This window comes from Patiria miniata, unplaced genomic scaffold, assembly GCF_015706575.1.
Source record: "Patiria miniata isolate m_02_andy unplaced genomic scaffold, ASM1570657v1 HiC_scaffold_14, whole genome shotgun sequence".
Taxonomy (NCBI): domain Eukaryota; kingdom Metazoa; phylum Echinodermata; class Asteroidea; order Valvatida; family Asterinidae; genus Patiria; species Patiria miniata.
In genome coordinates, this window is record NW_024037052.1 from 585,719 (window position 1) to 607,825 (window position 22,107).

General features: G+C 39.7%; 1 protein-coding gene and 1 long non-coding RNA gene across 2 annotated transcripts in view; one reads left to right on the forward strand and one right to left on the reverse strand.

Annotated features, from left to right (window-relative positions):
• Positions 1-1,829: 1,829 nt before the first annotated feature.
• Positions 1,830-14,541, forward strand: LOC119721836 (coiled-coil domain-containing protein 77-like; the record flags this gene model as incomplete). Its single annotated transcript, XM_038191787.1, has 4 exons — positions 1,830-2,014; positions 7,461-7,680; positions 11,069-11,221; positions 12,194-14,541. Coding segments are annotated over 4 exons (705 nt in total), but the record flags the coding sequence as incomplete, so codon positions are not given.
• Positions 14,542-16,161: 1,620 nt separating this feature from the next.
• The window catches only part of LOC119721837, a 7,251-nt gene continuing 1,305 nt past the window's right edge, over positions 16,162-22,107 (reverse strand). The window contains exon 2 of the long non-coding RNA XR_005270310.1: positions 16,162-19,147. This is a non-coding gene — a long non-coding RNA (uncharacterized LOC119721837). The remainder of the gene's footprint in view (positions 19,148-22,107) is intronic.

The following is a 22,107-nucleotide window of genomic DNA, read 5'->3' on the forward strand; positions in this document are numbered from 1 at the left end:
CAAAAAATTGATTTGTCTGAGTACGTCCGGTGTTTTGAGCCAATTTCTACTACAGCAACAAAGTTGGATGAATAATTTCTTCTTTGACTCATCAAAGTAACTAGTGACTAACTGATATGTTTTATCAGAATTAAAATCTACCCCGTGATTATAACTACAATTACATACACTGTTGAATTGCCCAAAATGTACGTCTGACACTGCGGAACTGCCCCCATTTGAACATTATTAAGAGTAAACCTAGTCAAGTTCCCTTGTATTGGGTATTTTAAGTGTCAACAGTTCTTCAAGTTGTCCTAAATGTCTCATCCTTTTCCAAACAAGCAAACAACTCAAGGAATGCCATGGATAAGCCAGTTCGGTATTTCAACTGCTTATGTGCACAACGATATGGGTCACCGGTCATTCGGGATAGTAGAACGATCAAAGGTGCATGAATGCGGGTGCGCGACGCTTGTGTGTAAATTACCACCAGAGTGGTCGTGCGCGTAACATCGCCTAACATCGTGTCAGCAATGTTATCCCAAATGACCTCAGGTCATTGAAATACAGAACTGGTTTATTACAATGAATTACAGTCGGGCATTAGAAGACTTTTGACCCAACTTTGAACATTGCATTTTATTCTGGCAAACAATTATATATCTGCACACACTGTCCATCAGATTTCAAAGGTATATGAAGGTGTAACCTGTAATTTCCAAGACGTCTCATGTTTTCTTCTTACTTGCCTGTCTGGTTTTTTTTTCTCCAGAGGGTGAAATATTGGGTTTAAAAGCCGAAGTGCCAAGCAGACCACAGAACAACAGAACACGGAGGAATGCACAACACAGAGTTACTGCTAACACAAAAGGTAGGTAGAGATTACATACCGGTATGGTTGAGGCAAAGGGTGGTTGATAAAACATTGCAAAGCCAACACTCCTCAGATCTCATACCAACCATATCAGGCCCATTTTTAGTATTTGTTGGTCAGATAAACTAGTGGATCATAGTATTAATACAATGTATGTCAAATCAGGTTTTGCCCTTCATTGATGTATAAACACTGAATACTCAGTGTGTTACCTCCTGAGTAAAAGTTGGAAAAAATCACTCGGTTGGGACTCGAACCCACAACCTCCTGCTTTCTAGTGCAGATGTTTTACCACTTGACCACTGAGCTAATGGGATCGGTTGGCTGGCTCGAATCTGATGTATTGGTACATGGCAGTGGGCATCGCATTAACTATTTATAAGGTCTATGGGATTTTAAGTTTTGTTTAAGCATTAATATGGTTAAGGTTTGTGACTCATGATCAGAGGGTCAGGGGTCCGAATCTAGTTGCCGGTTATATGTGTGTCCTTGGGCAAGCCACTTCACCCCCACTTGCCTCTCTCCACCCAGGAGTATAAATGGGTACCGATATTAGCTGGGAAGTAACCTGCAATGGACTGGCATCCTATCCAGGGGGGATAAAAAAATATCCTCGGTCGTTTCATGCCTTTGAAACCAGAGATGTATTGGCTAATGACAGACTTTACTTACTTTCATAGTATTAATAGTAAATATATATATCTGTTGCAGCTTTTGGTAGGTGTGTTGATAATTCCTTGATCAGCTGATGAAATTACCTGTAGTTACTCCCCTGAGAAGTGAGTTTAGTTACATACGTTATCCCAGTAAAGTTGCTTCAATCACGATAATTGATCAGATCATCTCCAAAAGGGTGGTTTCTTTTGTCCGAGTCTGTGCCAGCAGGTTGATCCTGTTACCATCCATCAATATTTTCCAATCCTCATTTCAGTCCAACAGCGCCCAGCCCAAAGCTGTCCATCCTGATTCAGACCAGCAGCAGGCAGAGCCAGAGAGTCTGTTGCTACAGGTTGAAGCTCTACAATCTCAGATGAAGGAACAAGCTGAGCTATCTAGAGAGCAGACGGAAGCCTTGCTGGAGGATCGTAGGGTCAGGATGGAAGAGATGCAGACTGTGATTGAGAGAGATCGCTCCAAGATTCACTCCCTCAATGAAAAGTAGGAACTCCCTTCATTGATTCCTTATAATCTTAAATGAACTTGACAAAGGTGCCCAGTGGCATAGCTAATGATAGGGGAGGAGGATGAGGGGCATGGACCCCTCTGCTCAAAGACTGCCTCCTACTAGAAACTGAGGTCCCTTTAGGGCCCTCCAGCAACTTGGACCCCAGTTACATCCTTGAAGGTACCAATAAAGATAAATGCACATGTGTGCAGTTTGGACAACGGGCAGGGGTTTCAAATAGATTATATTACCTGGTGTTTGTGTTGTTGCATGAATTGGCAAAACATTTCTAAATATGTGGAGTGCCCTGGCCTCATGGTCTGGAGCATTGAACTCGTTGTCTGCGGGTAATTCTACAGGTTGTGGGTTCGAGTCCAGCCTGGGGTTATGGTGCATGTTCCCTTTGGCAAGACACTTTGTCACTCATTGCTTCGCCCCACCCAGGAGTAAATGGGTACCTGTGAGAACAGAGATCGCAATTGTGATTGATTTTAGCTACCTTGCGTCGAAATGACTACACCGAGCTGTATGGGCTTTATTCAGGAGTCGACTATATTAAATTGAAAGCGAGGTAAAATCTTCATATTTGGAACTTGCAAAGAGAAATTAAAGCAGTGACATAAAATTAATTACAAATTAATACCAGTCTGCTTTAATGAAAATTTAAATTTGTTGTTAAACATACCCTAATGTTTTTAAGCCACATTTAAAATAAAAATTGAAAGTGAGGCTAGAATGCAAAAATAGTCTGGCACCATCCTATTCAATAGTTTATAAAATACTGTCAGGGAACATGACTAAAATGACTTCCTCGTGAATAAAAATCCATATTCCACAGGAAGCTGAGATTGTATTTGCAATGTTTCATTGGCCCAATGATCAGGGGTAATAATAATGTAAAGCACTTTGATCTTAGTTATTTTAGAAACCACAGTCTTTCCACACTAGTATATTGGCAACACATCTTGCCAAAATAACATGGAGGCATATGCAGTGTGTGCTTGCTGAAATTACATGAGTCAATTGACTAATAAAACCAAATTAGGTTTTGTCCATCACCGATGTATAAACACTGTATTCTCAGTGTGTTTCCTCCCGAGTGAAAGTTGGAAAAAAATCACTCCGGTGGGACTCGAACCCACGACCTCCTGCTTTCTATTGCAGATGTCTTACCATCTTATGAATAGTTAATGTAGTACCCGCTGCTATGTACATCAGATTCGAACCAGCCAACTGATCCCGTTAGCTCGGTGGTCAAGTGGTAAGACATCTGCACTAGAAAGCAGGAGGTCATGGGTTCGACCGGAGTGATTTTTTTCAACTTTAGGGAATGACAGCCTAAAGCATCCTGTAAAATCGTGGCTCCTGGTGTGCTGACATTTAAAAAAAAAAATGGTATTTTTCCAACGCTGGTCGGCCGACCAGCAATGGAGAAAACTGTTTTTTTTTTTAAAACTACTCCTAATTTTTCATAATTAGTTATTCTGTGTTTTCTGTGCAATTGATTACACACCTTTGAAGGGGTACAAGCCTACTAGACTGCCTCTCTGATCTTACAATCCCCCAAAGTCTATAAATTCTCCGTTTCATCTTAAATGGGGTCTGTGAACCAGACTACAAGAACATGAATGGTTTTCTTGGTTTTTCCAACATCTACAAGCCCAAAACGTGAAACAAGTCATTTTAACAATATTTGCTAAAACATACTAATCCTCCAAATCCATTTATTTCTGATTATTGCAGCAAAAGCAAATGTTGTACATGCCCTTTAACAATATTTTTTATAGCACACTAATCCCCCAGATGCACTTATTTTGAACATTGCAGCAAAAGCAAATGTTGTACATTCCCTAACAAGTTCAACAGTTTGGCTGTTACTTGTAAATGGAAAATCAATTGATGACAATACAAAAAATTGATTTGTCTGAGTACGTCCGGTGTTTTGAGCCAATTTCTACTACAGCAACAAAGTTGGATGAATAATTTCTTCTTTGACTCATCAAAGTAACTAGTGACTAACTGATATGTTTTATCAGAATTAAAATCTACCCCGTGATTATAACTACAATTACATACACTGTTGAATTGCCCAAAATGTACGTCTGACACTGCGGAACTGCCCCCATTTGAACATTATTAAGAGTAAACCTAGTCAAGTTCCCTTGTATTGGGTATTTTAAGTGTCAACAGTTCTTCAAGTTGTCCTAAATGTCTCATCCTTTTCCAAACAAGCAAACAACTCAAGGAATGCCATGGATAAGCCAGTTCGGTATTTCAACTGCTTATGTGCACAACGATATGGGTCACCGGTCATTCGGGATAGTAGAACGATCAAAGGTGCATGAATGCGGGTGCGCGACGCTTGTGTGTAAATTACCACCAGAGTGGTCGTGCGCGTAACATCGCCTAACATCGTGTCAGCAATGTTATCCCAAATGACCTCAGGTCATTGAAATACAGAACTGGTTTATTACAATGAATTACAGTCGGGCATTAGAAGACTTTTGACCCAACTTTGAACATTGCATTTTATTCTGGCAAACAATTATATATCTGCACACACTGTCCATCAGATTTCAAAGGTATATGAAGGTGTAACCTGTAATTTCCAAGACGTCTCATGTTTTCTTCTTACTTGCCTGTCTGGTTTTTTTTTCTCCAGAGGGTGAAATATTGGGTTTAAAAGCCGAAGTGCCAAGCAGACCACAGAACAACAGAACACGGAGGAATGCACAACACAGAGTTACTGCTAACACAAAAGGTAGGTAGAGATTACATACCGGTATGGTTGAGGCAAAGGGTGGTTGATAAAACATTGCAAAGCCAACACTCCTCAGATCTCATACCAACCATATCAGGCCCATTTTTAGTATTTGTTGGTCAGATAAACTAGTGGATCATAGTATTAATACAATGTATGTCAAATCAGGTTTTGCCCTTCATTGATGTATAAACACTGAATACTCAGTGTGTTACCTCCTGAGTAAAAGTTGGAAAAAATCACTCGGTTGGGACTCGAACCCACAACCTCCTGCTTTCTAGTGCAGATGTTTTACCACTTGACCACTGAGCTAATGGGATCGGTTGGCTGGCTCGAATCTGATGTATTGGTACATGGCAGTGGGCATCGCATTAACTATTTATAAGGTCTATGGGATTTTAAGTTTTGTTTAAGCATTAATATGGTTAAGGTTTGTGACTCATGATCAGAGGGTCAGGGGTCCGAATCTAGTTGCCGGTTATATGTGTGTCCTTGGGCAAGCCACTTCACCCCCACTTGCCTCTCTCCACCCAGGAGTATAAATGGGTACCGATATTAGCTGGGAAGTAACCTGCAATGGACTGGCATCCTATCCAGGGGGGATAAAAAAATATCCTCGGTCGTTTCATGCCTTTGAAACCAGAGATGTATTGGCTAATGACAGACTTTACTTACTTTCATAGTATTAATAGTAAATATATATATCTGTTGCAGCTTTTGGTAGGTGTGTTGATAATTCCTTGATCAGCTGATGAAATTACCTGTAGTTACTCCCCTGAGAAGTGAGTTTAGTTACATACGTTATCCCAGTAAAGTTGCTTCAATCACGATAATTGATCAGATCATCTCCAAAATGGTGGTTTCTTTTGTCCGAGTCTGTACCAGCAGGTTGATCCTGTTACCATCCATCAATATTTTCCAATCCTCATTTCAGTCCAACAGCGCCCAGCCCAAAGCTGTCCATCCTGATTCAGACCAGCAGCAGGCAGAGCCAGAGAGTCTGTTGCTACAGATTGAAGCTCTACAATCTCAGATGAAGGAACAAGCTGAGCTATCTAGAGAGCAGACGGAGCCTTGCTGGAGGATCGCAGGGTCAGGATGGAAGAGATGCAGACTGTGATTGAGAGAGATCGCTCCAAGATTCACTCCCTCAATGAAAAGTAGGAACTCCCTTCATTGATTCCTTATAATCTTAAATGAACTTGACAAAGGTGCCCAGTGGCATAGCTAATGATAGGGGAGGAGGATGAGGGGCATGGACCCCTCTGCTCAAAGACTGCCTCCTACTAGAAACTGAGGTCCCTTTAGGGCCCTCCAGCAACTTGGACCCCAGTTACATCCTTGAAGGTACCAATAAAGATAAATGCACATGTGTGCAGTTTGGACAACGGGCAGGGGTTTCAAATAGATTATATTACCTGGTGTTTGTGTTGTTGCATGAATTGGCAAAACATTTCTAAATATGTGGAGTGCCCTGGTCTCATTCTACAGGTTGTGGGTTCGAGTCCAGCCTGGGGTTATGGTGCATGTTCCCTTTGGCAAGACACTTTGTCACTCATTGCTTCGCCCCACCCAGGAATAAATGGGTACCTGTGAGAACAGAGATCGCAATTGTGATTGATTTTAGCTACCTTGCGTCGAAATGACTACACCGAGCTGTATGGGCTTTATTCAGGAGTCGACTATATTAAATTGAAAGCGAGGTAAAATCTTCATATTTGGAACTTGCAAAGAGAAATTAAAGCAGTGACATAAAATTAATTACAAATTAATACCAGTCTGCTTTAATGAAAATTTAAATTTGTTGTTAAACATACCCTAATGTTTTTAAGCCACATTTAAAATAAAAATTGAAAGTGAGGCTAGAATGCAAAAATAGTCTGGCACCATCCTATTCAATAGTTTATAAAATACTGTCAGGGAACATGACTAAAATGACTTTCTCGTGAATAAAAATCCATATTCCACAGGAAGCTGAGATTGTATTTGCAATGTTTCATTGGCCCAATGATCAGGGGTAATAATAATGTAAAGCACTTTGATCTTAGTTATTTTAGAAACCACAGTCTTTCCACACTAGTATGTTGGCAACACATCTTGCCAAAATAACATGGAGGCATATGCAGTGTGTGCTTGCTGAAATTACATGAGTCAATTGACTAATAAAACCAAATTAGGTTTTGTCCATCACCGATGTATAAACACTGTATTCTCAGTGTGTTTCCTCCCGAGTGAAAGTTGGAAAAAAATCACTCCGGTGGGACTCGAACCCACGACCTCCTGCTTTCTATTGCAGATGTCTTACCATCTTATGAATAGTTAATGTAGTACCCGCTGCTATGTACATCAGATTCGAACCAGCCAACTGATCCCGTTAGCTCGGTGGTCAAGTGGTAAGACATCTGCACTAGAAAGCAGGAGGGTCATGGGTTTGACCGGAGTGATTTTTTTCAACTTTCACTCGGGAGGTAACACAGAGAGTATACAGTGTTTATATGTCGGTGAAGGGCAAAACCTAATTTGATTTACATCACCCCGACGCAAAATGAAATGAAATCTTATGAATGACTAATAAGACACTTACCGTTCTTTAAACAAAAGTAGAATGTGTATCCTTTATTCAGCTACCTTGTTCAACCATCATACATCACTTGTCATGGACATTCTTCTGTTAATAGGTTACATCGTACACAGCAGATGTTGTATGACAGCACTAAGGACTATCTAGAGCTGAAGTATGAAGGACGATCTCAGGAGCGAGTCTGGATGGTAGAGAAGGACCGTCTACTACAGGAGCTGGATCGATGTAAGGAACAACTAGATGTCTCCAAAGATGACGTCTTAGTCATCTCAGATCATGCACTGGAAGAGAGACAAACACAGAACTTGGAAATTGAGGTGGGCATTATAGAGAAGCTTCCTGCACAAAGAAATCATTTCAAGTTAAATACAATACAATAATGATCATTTTCAAGCAAATTCGTTTGAATTGCTTTAAAAAAAGAACTAACTTTTCCATTCAGAAATCATTTTTTTTCTCAAAAGTTAGCAAAACAAAAGAATCTTGTTACAAAGTCACAACTGAATGGCCCCCTCAAAAGCTGCAATCAAACTATTGGGGTAATCGCACATAAGGAGCATTTTGGACTTTGGCAGATCTACTTTATTCAGTGTTGTACAAATGATACTGAATGATTGCAACGTGGTGGTTTTAGTCTGACGATCTCTTCCATGCAAAATCTTGAGGAAGGCGAGGAGAGCATAGAAGACAAATTTCACCGGCAGTTGTTGTACGAAAAAGACGGCAGGCCTAATGCCAAACTTTTTCCAGTTCCACCTACCATGCGTTAGTGGACTTGTTGTCTTGGACTTTTTCCTTGACTTTCTCCGTGTCTCAAGTAAGATGTGAATTTCTTTAATTACGAGTCAGAAACTCCAACCCTAATTCGGGCTTTTTAATCTTATGGAAACACTGAACATTTTTCACATCGTAAAATTTCATTTGGATCTACATGTACATGTAAAAGAAAAAAAGGAGGCGATGTCCAGAAATTGAACACGAAGTTTATTGTACATATAGTACGTATGTGTACTTGCGGCGCAGCCCAGATTTCGGACACAGAATTTTGGCCGGCCTATTTTCAGATTTTTTCCCCATAGGCCAGTTTCATCCCTGTATGGTCTGTGACTTGAAACATAGATGAGTTTGTGAACAGAACGGGACAAAAAAAACACAGAACCGGGCCTGCGGATCTCGATTTCAAATAAAAGTTGCTGAATCATGTTGCTGAATCATGTTTTGAATTGGGCCTGAATTGAGACACATTCTCATTGAGCCGATTGCAGCTACGCGGTGTCATGCACTGATACGATGAATTAAGGCAACTGCGCGCACGTTTGCATCGTGTCAACGCTTGTGCGTGCTTCGCCAAATAAAAAAGCGAACTACTAACAGAAATTTCCAACGATGCGTCTGAAGACCTTCTTTTGTTGATTTCTTCAAAACGACAGCATGTCAGAAAGAATAATTTCAGAGAGAATTTAGTACTGTCAACCAACCAAGTATGTTTTTCAAGATAAATACATCAGTTACTTTTTGGATAGCTGCAAATGATGGACTGTAGCTTAAAATGACTAGAGACTTAACTTACTGTACAGAATGTACACTGCTGGGTGCGTCCATTTTTGTGCACAAACCTATGGAGAGCTCAGAATTTTTTACTGCTTTTGGGCAATTCCACGGTAACGGAAGGACGTTTTCGCTCATTAAACAAAATTTCAAATGTGCCTATCACAGCCACTGTTATTAGTTACAGCAAGCAAATGTCACAATGGTATTGCTATAATGCTACCTTCAATTTCCACACTTTTGGGGGGCATGCATACCTCTCGTTAATGAATTATGAATATTAATGAGGTCGGTAACGGAAGGACGGTAAAACGGACGAGGGTTTTCCAACTTACACGCGTTTTGCATAAACTCTGTGAATTTTATGGGGCAATTATATTTCAAAGGTAGGAAATGGAATCCCTGCGGCTTTATCTATACTATACCACCTTTCATTTGACTTTAAGTGTTTCGGTGATATAATTACAATGTCTTAAGTGGATTATAATTTGGTAGCGGAAGGACGGTAACGGAAGGACAAAAGGTTTACTCAATTATAGCATGAATAAAATGTGAATTTACACTAATTATACAAGTGAAATAAATTGCTGAAATGTGTAACTGAATGTGAAATCAACAATATGCAGACCTGGCATAAATAATTATACCCAAGAAACTATTGAGATAAAGATAGAAGCCTGCTAATTAATGATAACAAATGAAAAATGAAAACAACCAAAAACACATAATTCACGAACACAAGACAACTACAGAAATGGACTTCAAACCCATCACCTTAATCCTTAAAAGTTTTAAATACACAGTATTTGAGCACTTGAGTATATTTGTTACATGTTCACCAACAACTTTTAATAATAACACCAGTAGGTTCAGTGGTTTACCTAAAGGGTGGGGGGGGGGGGCAGGGGCGACCAGCTTACATGTACATTAAAAACATCTACAGGTAGAACTGATGGCTTCAGAATCATTGTGCTTTAAAAAATGTTTTAGGTGTTGCTTTTAATTGAACTCTAAATTCAGTGTTTGAAATCAAATTTTAATGATTTAGAGTATTAACAATAATTATCTTATAAACATCCAGCCTGAAGTTGTTAACTTAATTTGTCAAAAATTGCACCTCACATGTCTTACACATGTAAATTGTATGAAAGTGCCCAATAGCACTGGTACTTTCTGCCATCTCATTTTTTACTTAATTTGCTTCTGGAATGGCTTCACAGAAATTGTATCTTTCTCTATTGTCCATGAATGGTGATAGCAGCAACTTAATGATTTGATTTTCTGCAACAACTCCATACATGTATGAGTACCGGTACATTGTCATACATGTACATTGTACATGTACATGTTATACATATGCCTGTGCCATCCTTTGTAATGAACACCTTGCCCTGCTCATACCAGCTTTGTGAAGGTGGGTCACATGAATGTCCTTTCAATGCGCATTATACATGCATGTAGTTGCAGTGATTTTCATTTTTCAAACATGAGCACAAATGTCGTTACATTTGATAAAAATAACATTTGTCCTTCCGTTACCGTCCTTCCGTTACCAATTTGGTAACGGAAGGACGGGATTTAATTAATTGTAATTAAAAAACGATACGTACAGCAGTGTCAGTTATAATGTCACATTGAAGGCCTACCTAAACTTGCTTTGCACAATAACTTTCATTGCATTCATACTGCAAGTTTTGAAAATAAATTAAAAATATGTATTTTTTCGGTAACGGAAGGACATTTTCGAAGGCTGAAATATTAGAAGTCACTGAAGCGAAACAAATTACGCAAAACGTAAAAAAAAAGGTCCAGTCAGTTTTTCATGACCTATACTTACTTATGACAGAAACTGATGGCATGAGTACATATTTGTGTGTGTGTATTGGTAGAATACTGTCATATCACTATTTATCACATTTTTAGGATTAAAACAGGATTATTATGTAATCCTATTTTGTTGGTACCAAAATGTATCAAAAATAGAATTCCGACTTCAAATTCCCTTCAGTGGATTGTTCTGATTGCTATCGAAAAGTGAACAAAATAAACTCTGATATTCAAACAGTACCAACTGCTCATGCAAAGTTTAAGCCATTTCTGATCTATTGCCGAAACCTGTTTCTAGTACCATTCATTCTTGTGGTTATTTATCCACAGGATAAGACGGAAAAGCTTGCTAAGCGTTTACACCTGATGAACCAGCGGTATGAGGCCATGGAGAAGCGACGGAATCTGGAGATAGAAGGTTTCAAGAATGATACCCGAATCTTGAGAAACCAACTCAAGGATGTTGAGAAGCAACTCTACAAGGTGGAGTATTGTCTGTTCATGTCAGTCATGTTGTTAGTTTGCATTTGTCCGTTGCTGTTTTCTACTTTCCTATGTTGGTCAGCTATAGTGCAGTTCATGCAGATCGTGGTGCGGACACTGCGAACAAGTACCCCAAAGGCTGGGTCATGCTTAGCCCCATATGTGGCCATTTTACTGGACTACCTCCATAAATAAAGGCCACACTTCCACCATGTACAAAAACATGTCGAACTTTTATATTTGTTTTATATAACTGACACATAGATCCTTGTCATTTGATATTTGAACTTTTATTTCAATATAAAATTGGTTGAAAATGTATTTTTCTCTTCCAAACCACCCCTTCACGAAAATGTTTGAACCCAACGCTGGCTACGTGCAATGCTAAACGCGCACACCAGCATGCATTTGCATACAACTGCGTCATGGAACAAGAATGATCCTAACTGTTCAATAGTATTTCCCATTCCCCATAGGCGAATGGGACTTTTTGAGCCCCGGCGTGAATGGGAGCAATAACGAATGCCACATGATGTGAGTTCCACCAATCAAATGACAACGATCTGTATGTCGATTATATAAAGTAAAATGGTGCATTCCATGAAACGTGCTCTTGACTAAATCAAGAAGCAGATTCTGTTAGTGAGATGTTATGTCATCTTAGTCCATAATGATGTTGTCACTGAAATCAAGATTGCAAGGACATCATTGCAGGGATGTAGTCGAGTCCATCACTAGTCCCTGCAAGTCCACCACAAGTCCTCCAACACCAATTTAACTCACAAGCTATTCAAATGAGCTTTGACAAAGGCATCCAGTGTATCTTGTGCCTGGACTTGTGATGGACTCACGAATTACTTGTGTCTGGACTTGTGGTGGACTTGTGAATGGAATCAACTACATCCCTAGCCCTGGATCATTGTCAGTGCTTTGTAATGTAAACCCTTCTTGTTTTGTTGCCATGCTGAACAGGTGACAGTGGGTGTTGGGGAAGATGGTGATATGTTCATGCTGCATAATATTCATCAGACAGCTAAGAGATCAAAGAAGATGCAGAGTGAGCTACTTCAACTCAAGGCTCTGATCTATGGCGTGGAAACAGACCTCAGGAATCTCTAGTAATACACACAATCACCCCTCACTGTGTCTCCACATTTGATCAAATGACTTATAACTTTGGGAAGCCTCATTCTCTGTTTGAAGATGCATAGGATCTTGTGATATTTGTGCCTTTTGGGTTTTTTTTTTTGAAGCAAAAACAAAATTGCTCCAAATCTTAAGTTAGATCCATAACAACTTACCTGTTGAAGTTATAGCTGAGTGGATACTGTACATCTTGAGAATACAGGGAAACCTTATCAAACTTTCAATCAAATTGGACATAGGACTTCGTTGCTATTGTCTTTCCCACCAAGGCCTATGCATAAACATTTTATTGTGCCAAGTGAATAGAAAAAGTGAACCTTTTTGCCACCCTGGGTCAAAAATCTGATATTCACAAGAACAGTGCATGTATGTCTGATGTTATTAATAATTGACTTGTCTGACAACTTAAGATTAGAAACAGTTGGAGGAGATCCTATAAATCCACCGATGCTAGCATGCTGATAGTTCAGCTGCTGTATTCGCTGTTCTTGTGAACGATTTCAAACATTTAGAGAAAAAGGCTCCTTTTTGTTCATGTGCTACGTGAGAACTGATGTCACTTTGTCACTTTAGTACGAATGGCCGGTTGTTCTGCGTAGAATAGTAACAGTACTAACATAACAATGCCCACATGTACAGTTACTTTGGTTACTTAAAACTGGAGAGAGTTTGTTGTATTTGTTATCTCACAGGAACCTTGACATGAAAAGGCTCCATTATATTGTGGGGGCAATGTATACTGCCAAAATAGTCAATGTTTTGAAATTGAATCTGTTTAAAATGGAGGCAATAACTACTGAAATTGCATGCCAGTATGTTCAGATGTTATTGAAGTAATGCTTGTGCAGCTCACATATGGGTTTACTGCGCACAGCAAAGACTTCTCAAATGCGATACTTTGGGTACACTATGGTAAGGCCCAAGGAGGACACAAAGTGGACATCGCTTTTCTGCTGTCAGAAGAGCAGATAACAGAAGTATGGCCATTTTCCGACAATACATTTTTCATTTTGTAACTTTGTGATGTGGAAGCTCTTTAAGGGGGAACGCCTAAAAAACCCTGTTAACCTACACTCAAAGAAAAATGAAACGGTGCTTATTTTTCTCAGAAGCACCGTTTCATTTTCCTTTTAACCAAAAGCAGAATACAAATGGTAGTTACCAAAGGTTCGTTTTGCTTTTCTGGTTCTAAGAAATGAGAAAAGCAAAAAACAAAAATATACATTTTGGGTAGCACAAAAGCAGGAAATGGAAACGTCAGAAACGGTTTGATCTGATTTTTGAACAAGAGAAAAGCAGATGTCCACTTTTTCTCCCTCCAGCAAGGGAGGAAAAGCAAAATCTGCATTTCAGGTAGCATAAAAGCACTACAGTGGATTTTATTAAACAGTAAATTCTGCATTTATGGTAGCACAAAGGCGGGAAAGCAGAACAAAATGAACCATTCAAAAAATACTCAATCTGCTATTCTGACAGCAGAAACGCAGATGTCCACGTTTTGTCCTCGATGACTACATGAACAGTCCTGTTCATTTCAGAATGGTAAATAGTGCCCTCTTCTCACCATCTAGTTTGCAAGTTGTCCTTCAATACCCATTTGTTGTTCCAAACATTTGTGTCAAGCTTGTTATTCCAATTAACTATGCACAAAAAGTACATGTATTGGGGTCATGTCCTGCATGTTGTTCTAATGTAGGAGAGATGTACAAAGTAGTGTATGCAATGAAGTCACATGTATTCTACCATACAATCTTATATTGGTGTCCAATATCAATAGGTCTCATTCAAATGACGTCATTTCCTACAGACCAGCCACATGCATCAACATTTTGAGCATCAACTGAATAACGCACATCGGCTGTGTCGTATTTCAAACACATTTCAAGCAAGAAGCGCGTGTGTTTGGAACATTTTTAACACTGCGCAATGCGTGCTTGATTGCGTAAAATAAGCAATCAAGAGATGACCGTCATTGAGTGAGCCCTATTGATATGCTTGGCAGTAAGGATTGAACAGAGAGATTATTTTATGCAACTGTTAATATCTTTTGGAATTTTTGCAGTGAAATACTTTTTAAAATAAGTTGGCTATTTTAAGGACTTTATTTTTATGGTGAAGGATTTTGGAATTAAATGTAGAATATTAAAAGGATCTATGCAAGCTTTCAGAACAAATTTGTGATTGGCATTCAAGCGCTTTATTTTGTGTGTTCCATGAGTGTGAGTGGGTTTAACAATTCATCTTCCAGCACACTTCATGCACAGTTACGTGCACGCTGTCGTCACGTTTCAGCTTTCATCTACCACATACGTACGTGCAGCAAGCGTCTTGCGTTGTGTGGTGCAGTGTGGCCCATTATGGGATAATAACACTGTTGTTGCCATCAGGCATGCAATTTTTCCTTGGATCTGCTGATTTCCTTCTTTCTTTTCTTCTCATGAATGCCATTACAATTTTTGAAAAATACTGTACAAAGGCTTGTGTGGTTTGGAATTTCCTCCTTTTCTTGTAAATTTTGAGTTGCATGCCTGTTTCATGTATCAACCTATCAGTATAAGAATTCAAATTTGGTTGAAGATAAGCACATATGTACAACATACATGTCTGTTAGTTTGTTACACACAGTGCCACCGTGTTGAATGTTTTGACCAATCAAGAAATCACTAATAGAAGCCACAGTTGAGCCAATACCAGGCATGTATGCACGAGGGGGGGGGGGGGGTAAAGACACCAGACCAACATATAATTGGGTAAGACTTGCAGTTTGACAAACTCAAGGAAGGGGGGGGGGGCTTGATTACATTAGTCTCTGGATGGCACTATTATGTCATTTTTATTCAGTTGAAGCATCATGGTTGCAGGTAATCTTTTAAAGGCAGTGGTGAAAGTAATAGATGAGCCAAATTACTTCACAAAAATATTCAGCAAAAATGTGGATTTTATTTCTTTGTGTGTGTGTGTGTGGGGGGGGGGGGCGGTTTGCATATGCAGACCTTGATGCCCCTACAAGCCTGTCTAGGTACCAACCTCATAAATATTGCCACATTGCCTATCCCTAATCTATACAATTCAATGTCATGAATGTCAACTGATCAATCTCATGAGCTTCAACTTGAAACAATGTACATAGACCTTCCCAAGACTAGACTGGGGCAACTACCATTGAGCTCTTAATTATACAAATATCAGCTGCTTCAAGTTGAGTGGTAAAACTAGCCTCCTGGGTAGTCCGAGGATCAAACGATCATGTTTACAGAGCCTCACTACGAATGTCTGATATATCCGAACATGCAAATTGTATGCGACCCCACGGGCCAGCCAATCAAAGTTGAGTTTAGATATGTTGACACTAGGGCTGGTTGACCTACGACAGTTGACCCATGTAAAGGGACATAACATGAAATAGCTAGATGGGCGTTTCGAGAAAAAAAAGTGTAGTAAAATTGTTGAACAAAATTGTAAGAAATCTATAAGTTTTAACTTCCTTTGACTTTTGGACCAAAAGTTTAGATTTTTTGACCGAAGAGGTATTTATGAATGGAAATAAATATGTGCTTGGCCGGTATTCTACACTTTGTTTAAGACCGGTTGAGTCTGGATGCTGATAACGACCCTTGCCTTTGGCTCCGGTCAGTATCATCATCCAGACTCCAAGCCGGTGTTGAACAGTGTTTAATATCGACCAACAAGCACACACATTTATTCCCTCATTGAAAAGATTACGATTTCAACTCGAGTCTTTTCTAGTTGAGTCTCAATGACAACTTAAATAATGGAGATATTAAACGCACAAGTGCAAGTCTCACATAATGTTATTTCACTCTTAGGGCCACTGGACATAACATACTAGTAGTACATACGTTACAGAATTCATATATTACATGTACATGCACTCTGTGAAAAGCAAGTCACAATGTGCAACATAAATTGTACCAGACAATAATTCAAACAATCACTCGTTCATTTTTAAAAAGCACATTGTTTGTACTCAGAACCTCTATCTTGACCGAAGAAAATAGACTTAAAACAACTAAATTACTGAACATAATCACAGCATCCATGCATGGGAAGTAGGATAATTTGTACAAAATATAACCATACATTGTTACAATAAACCACATCTATTCTCACAAAAACATGTGTACATTCATTAGTTTACAGTTTTCGCAGTTAGCAAAAGAATAACTTGGACTACTTTATTGCAACAATTGCAGTTTCTGTAGGACCATGTCAAATAAATAAAGCTACCAGCATAACTGAAATAAAGAATTCAACAAACGCTCCGCCCCCCCCCCCCATTTTCCCATTTCTTGTCTTAGGTCCTTTAGTATCAATGTTGACTTTTTCCATCTCAAATGTCTGAAAGCTCAGTTATTAATTCATAAATTGCACAATTTTGTAAAAGTAAATGAATATACATAAACAAGTAAAACCATACAATATTTAAACCTTTTTTTTACATTTTGCATAGCAGAAATGATTTCTTTTAAACATAATTTACTGAAACCATTTCCCTATGTGATCACTTTTTTATATAATAAACATCATTTGAAATATATTGTCCAACACAATTAAACTAATAAAGACTTTAAGTATATCGTTTAAACAGGAGGCCTTTTTTTTTTATACAAACCAACATATTTGTCAATATGATTGATGTGTATAGCTAACCTACATTCCACCTGTATTTCTGATTAATGAAATTAATAACAAAAAAGTGATCATTTTATGATCTTTATATTTATCTTAAATGTTTGTGGCAAAGTTGCAAATCACAAGCTAGCAAAGTAAATATCAAACCCTACATCATGTGCCATATACGAAAACCAAACTATAACAGCACAGAAACTAGACACAACTTATCTCGGGATAGCTATACACAATAGGATACAAGCAAAACAATTCTAGCTTTCTCACTCAAAAAGTGCTGGACTTCAGCCCCTTCTTAAAAATATATACGTATATATATCATGGATATTAATGTCCTAAAGAAAAATCTACCTATACTATATTCTGAGTTGTTGAAAAAGTTGGGTTCAATGTGTTAATAACAGTGGTTCAACAGCAAAACTGAATGCGCTTAATACCACATTTTGACTGTTTACCGAGACACAAATGAACAATAGGATGGAAGCTTCCAAGAAGTTACATAAGTTAAATATGAACCAGAGTACGTGGATGTGCAGAAACCATGTCAGATGTTGACAATCATGCCGCATCAATCAAGCATGCAGGGACTTGTCTTGTTTTCCTTAAACTTTGCAAAAGCAAGAGAAGAAAACAACGCCCTTACTTGTTCATTGTTATAGTCATAAAGCAATGTGATTGGTCAGGTCAATGACAAAAATGTTTCAGATGTCACTGGGCATATGGAAGATGTTCATATAAAGCTAGAATAAATGCAGTAAGCAAAGCTTTGTCTTGCATAGATCAATGTGCACCTCCACATTCTCATGAGTCACACTTCATATGCCTTCTAGCAGTGTTGCAGTACTCATACTCATACTCCAGTACATTTCGTACTCATGGAAATGTACTTGACTACACCACTGCCTTTTAAGTACAATGTATGCTAATATTGACTGCAATGAGTGGTACAATCAAACGATACCATTGCAAGGTGATCCATACCATATTGTAAGTATATTCTCAAGGAAGAGTGGAGGGAAAATATAGCACTCCACGGATCACTAAGTGAAACTCTTTTTACTGTACCACACGTTAGAACAGTCAATATTTACTTTGTATAAACACCTCACCTACAGATACACCGGACAGCTGATTATATACTCCTAATGCAAGACAATATTTATTCAATTTGTGTGTACTGAAATTCACTTGTTATTGCACTTCTGCAATCTTCCCCTTGACAAAATGTTCACACTGGTGTTGCGCTATCAAGAAATGGTCTGCAAGAGCACCCACATCAACACAGACCTCCAGTTGCAGTGATGTAGTTCTTTAGTTGCTGTGCTTTTAGCACTTTGGGTCATGGACTAGTCTTTTGGACAATAGGCGGTAGTACAGTAACAACAAGTGAAGCTTAAAGCATTATTCATACTTGCATAGGTTTGTCTGGGAAGCAAAAGCAGCTACCCTGCACACACGGCACACGCATGAGGCACGTAAACCAGTCAGTGCTACCAGGACAGAAGTACCCCATAATTAGCTCTGAAACCCTGAGCTATGCAACAATTGCACATGCAAGTCGGGTTGCTAGTGGTACCACACTGCAACCTTCAAGAATGACAGTATATACGCATTTCATGGGAGGGATGTTCCATGGAATTCCAATGAATTTCTTCCAATGGAACTAACGAATTATGTATGGGTGTAACAGAACAAATACAACATGGTTCATTTCGGGTAAGTAGTGTATTACTTGTCCACGTTAGGAGGTATGGTAGTCCACATCAGCCCACCTTGGCACCAGTGATTTCACACTACCTCCTCTCACTCAGTGTAACTTGCCACTACTATTTCTCTGATCATGTTGCAATTTGTACAATACCATCAGCTGACACAATCTATGGGTGAGATGTTTAAGAGACTGGGCTCATGAAGAGCCAGTGCACATGCCTGAGGCTTAATGGCTTGTTACACCAGCGTGGAATTGACCACATCATGAGTCCGAGGTGTCGATATTGCCTGCGGTGCTGAAGGTCTAAGGTAGGTTGGGTGACTTTGTTGCGTCGTGTGCTGAAGACTGAACTGACGGGGTTGCTGCCGGTGCGGTTCTTTCTGGGGAGGGGCATTAATTGTGGCGTTGATTTCCAGGGTCTGTGTACAGGCAGAAATGCAAAGAAAATTATTGTTAAAAAGATTACTTTTTGTTCCAAAATTTCATATTGCAATTCTCAGGCAATTGGGCATGTTTCCAAGTGCATAAACAAAACCTGGAAATGTACATGTACATGCATTTTAATAGCATTCAGGTAAAATGCAACAACATTTTCCACATGAAATCCTCTGTATTACAAAAATACATGACCAATGCACAAACACAAAAACACGTATTTCAAGAAGCAATTAGGAAGAAACTACATTACTGCCATAGAGCTACACTGAATTACTAGAGTGCTGACTCGATGTACAAAGTGATGGCTGATGGGCGCATCCATGTTTGTGCACAAACCTATGGAAAACTCAAACTTTTGTACGGCTATTTGTATCTGCGTCTGTATTCCATACAGGTGTGCTATCAAAGCCGATACACTCAAACTGAAATGCACAGTAAATTGAGTGTTTCATTTGCTCTGCGAAAATGTGTGCGCATATCTGCTGCAGCTGATTTTTGCCGTGACGTTTTTTAACCGTCATAATGCGCTTAACTTGCTTGCGTACATGTATGTAGCACTTGCACGTTGCATTTAGAGTACACTTTCAAAATGCAATCCATCTAATTTCATTATGTTCTACAAACACGAACGTGAATTCAAAATGGCTGTGAGCAAGATGGTATAAAGTATCTCCATCCCAAGCTGGAGATATGATCCCAATTTCAGACCAAAGACCCAGGCAGGGGTAGCTTCCACCGCCGGTGACACAAGTTGCACCTCCCCCTTACCCCCCCCCCCCCCCACCCCTTCCCTCCCCGATAGAAGTCACACGGAAAAAAGGTTACAATTACTTAACAAAAACTTCGATGAAAACCGGCGTCTTCTCTCTTCGCAGCATTCAAAAGCTCCCTGTGGCAGAAAAAGAGCAAGTATACATTGTAAATTCAATATCCCAATTTTCTGACATCACGTCCTGTCATCAAACCTCCAATACATTTCCATTTTATCAACAAGTACTGTATGTCCAACTTGCCATCTCAAACTCCAAAGATATACCCCAAGGTCTACCTCCACGTTAAATCCAGCAAGCCCATTCAATGCAAGGACGCGCATCAAAACAGAGACGTTTGCAAGGAGAAACATTACTCATTTACCTGTGGGAGATGAATGCTGCACTTGGACGACCTTACTTCTGTGCCCTTCATCTTCAATCTGCACACACAGAAAAGAGAAAACTGGAAGAAACAAAAAGTGTTAGTGAATGTCAAAACTCTGCATCTTTGAACATTCAACGAAGACGAACGGAACTGAAACAAGGGGTGAACACAGTGGGCCCGGACAAATAGGGAGACGAAACAGACAGACATGAACAGAACGCAACAAACACAGCCGGCAACCCACCACACACACTTTCACAACGGTTTCCGTCCTGGGGCTAAGACCTGCAAAGAGGACATATCTCCATCCCAAGCTGGAGATATGATCCCAATTTCAGACCAAAGACCCAGGCAGGGGTAGCTTCCACCGCCGGTGACACAAGTTTCACCTCCCCTTACCCCCCCCCCCTTCCCTCCCGATAGACGTCACACGAAAAAAGGTTACAGTTACTTACAAAAAAACTTCGATGAAAACCGGCGTCTTCTCTCTTCGCAGCATTCAAAAGCTCCCTGTGGCAGAAAAAAAGAGCAAGTATACATTGTAAATTCAATATCCCAATTTTCTGACATCACGTCCTGTCATCAAACCTCCATACATTTCCATTTTATCAACAAGTACTGTTATGTCAACTTGCCATCTCAAACTCCAAAAGATATACCCAAGGTCTACCTCCACGAAATCCAGCAAGCCCATTCAAATGCAAGGAAGCGCATCAAAACAGAGACGTTTTGCACGGAGAAACATTACTCATTTACCTGTGGAGATGAATGCTGCACTTGACGACCTTACTCTGTGCCCTTCATCTTCAATCTGCACACACAGAAAAGAGAAAAACTGGGAAGAAACAAAAAAGTGTTTAGTGAAATGTCAAAACTCTGCATCTTTGAACATTCAACGAAGACGAACGGAACTGAAACAAGGGGTGAACACAGTGGGCCCGGACAAATAGGGAGACGAAACAGACAGACATGAACAGAACGCAACAAAACAGCGGCAACCCACCACACACACTTTCACAACGGTCGTCCTGGGGCTAAGACCTGCAAAGAGGACATATCTCCATCCCAAGCTGGAGATATGATCCCAATTTCAGACCAAAGACCCAGGCAGGGGTAGCTTCCACCGCCCGTGACACAAGTTTCACCTCCCCCTTACCCCCCCCCCTTCCCTCCCCGATAGACGTCACACGGAAAAAAGGTTACAGTTACTTAACAAAACTTCGATGAAAAACGGCGTCTTCTCTCTTCGCAGCATTCAAAAGCTCCTGTGGCAGAAAAAAAAAGAGCAAGTATACATTGTAAATTCAATATCCCAATTTTCTGACATCACGTCCTGTCATCAAACCTCCAATACATTTCCATTTTATCAACAAGTACTGTATGTCCAACTTGCCATCTCAAACTCCAAAGATATACCCAAGGTCTACCTCCACGTTAAAATCCAGCAAGCCCATTCAAATGCAAGGAAGCGCATCAAAACAGAGACGTTTTGCAAGGAGAAACATTACTCATTTACCTGTGGAGATGAATGCTGCACTTGGACGACCTTACTTCTGTGCCCTTATCTTCACAATCTGCACACAAGGAAAAGAGAAAACTGGGAAGAAACAAAAAGTGTTAGTGAAATGTCAAAACTCTGCATCTTTGAACATTCAACGAAGACGAACGGAACTGAAACAAGGGGTGAACACAGTGGGCCCGGAGAAATAGGGAGAACGAAACAGAAGACATGACAGAACGCAACAAAACAGCCGGCAACCCACCACACACACGTTTCACAAACGGTCGTCCCTGGGGCTAAGAC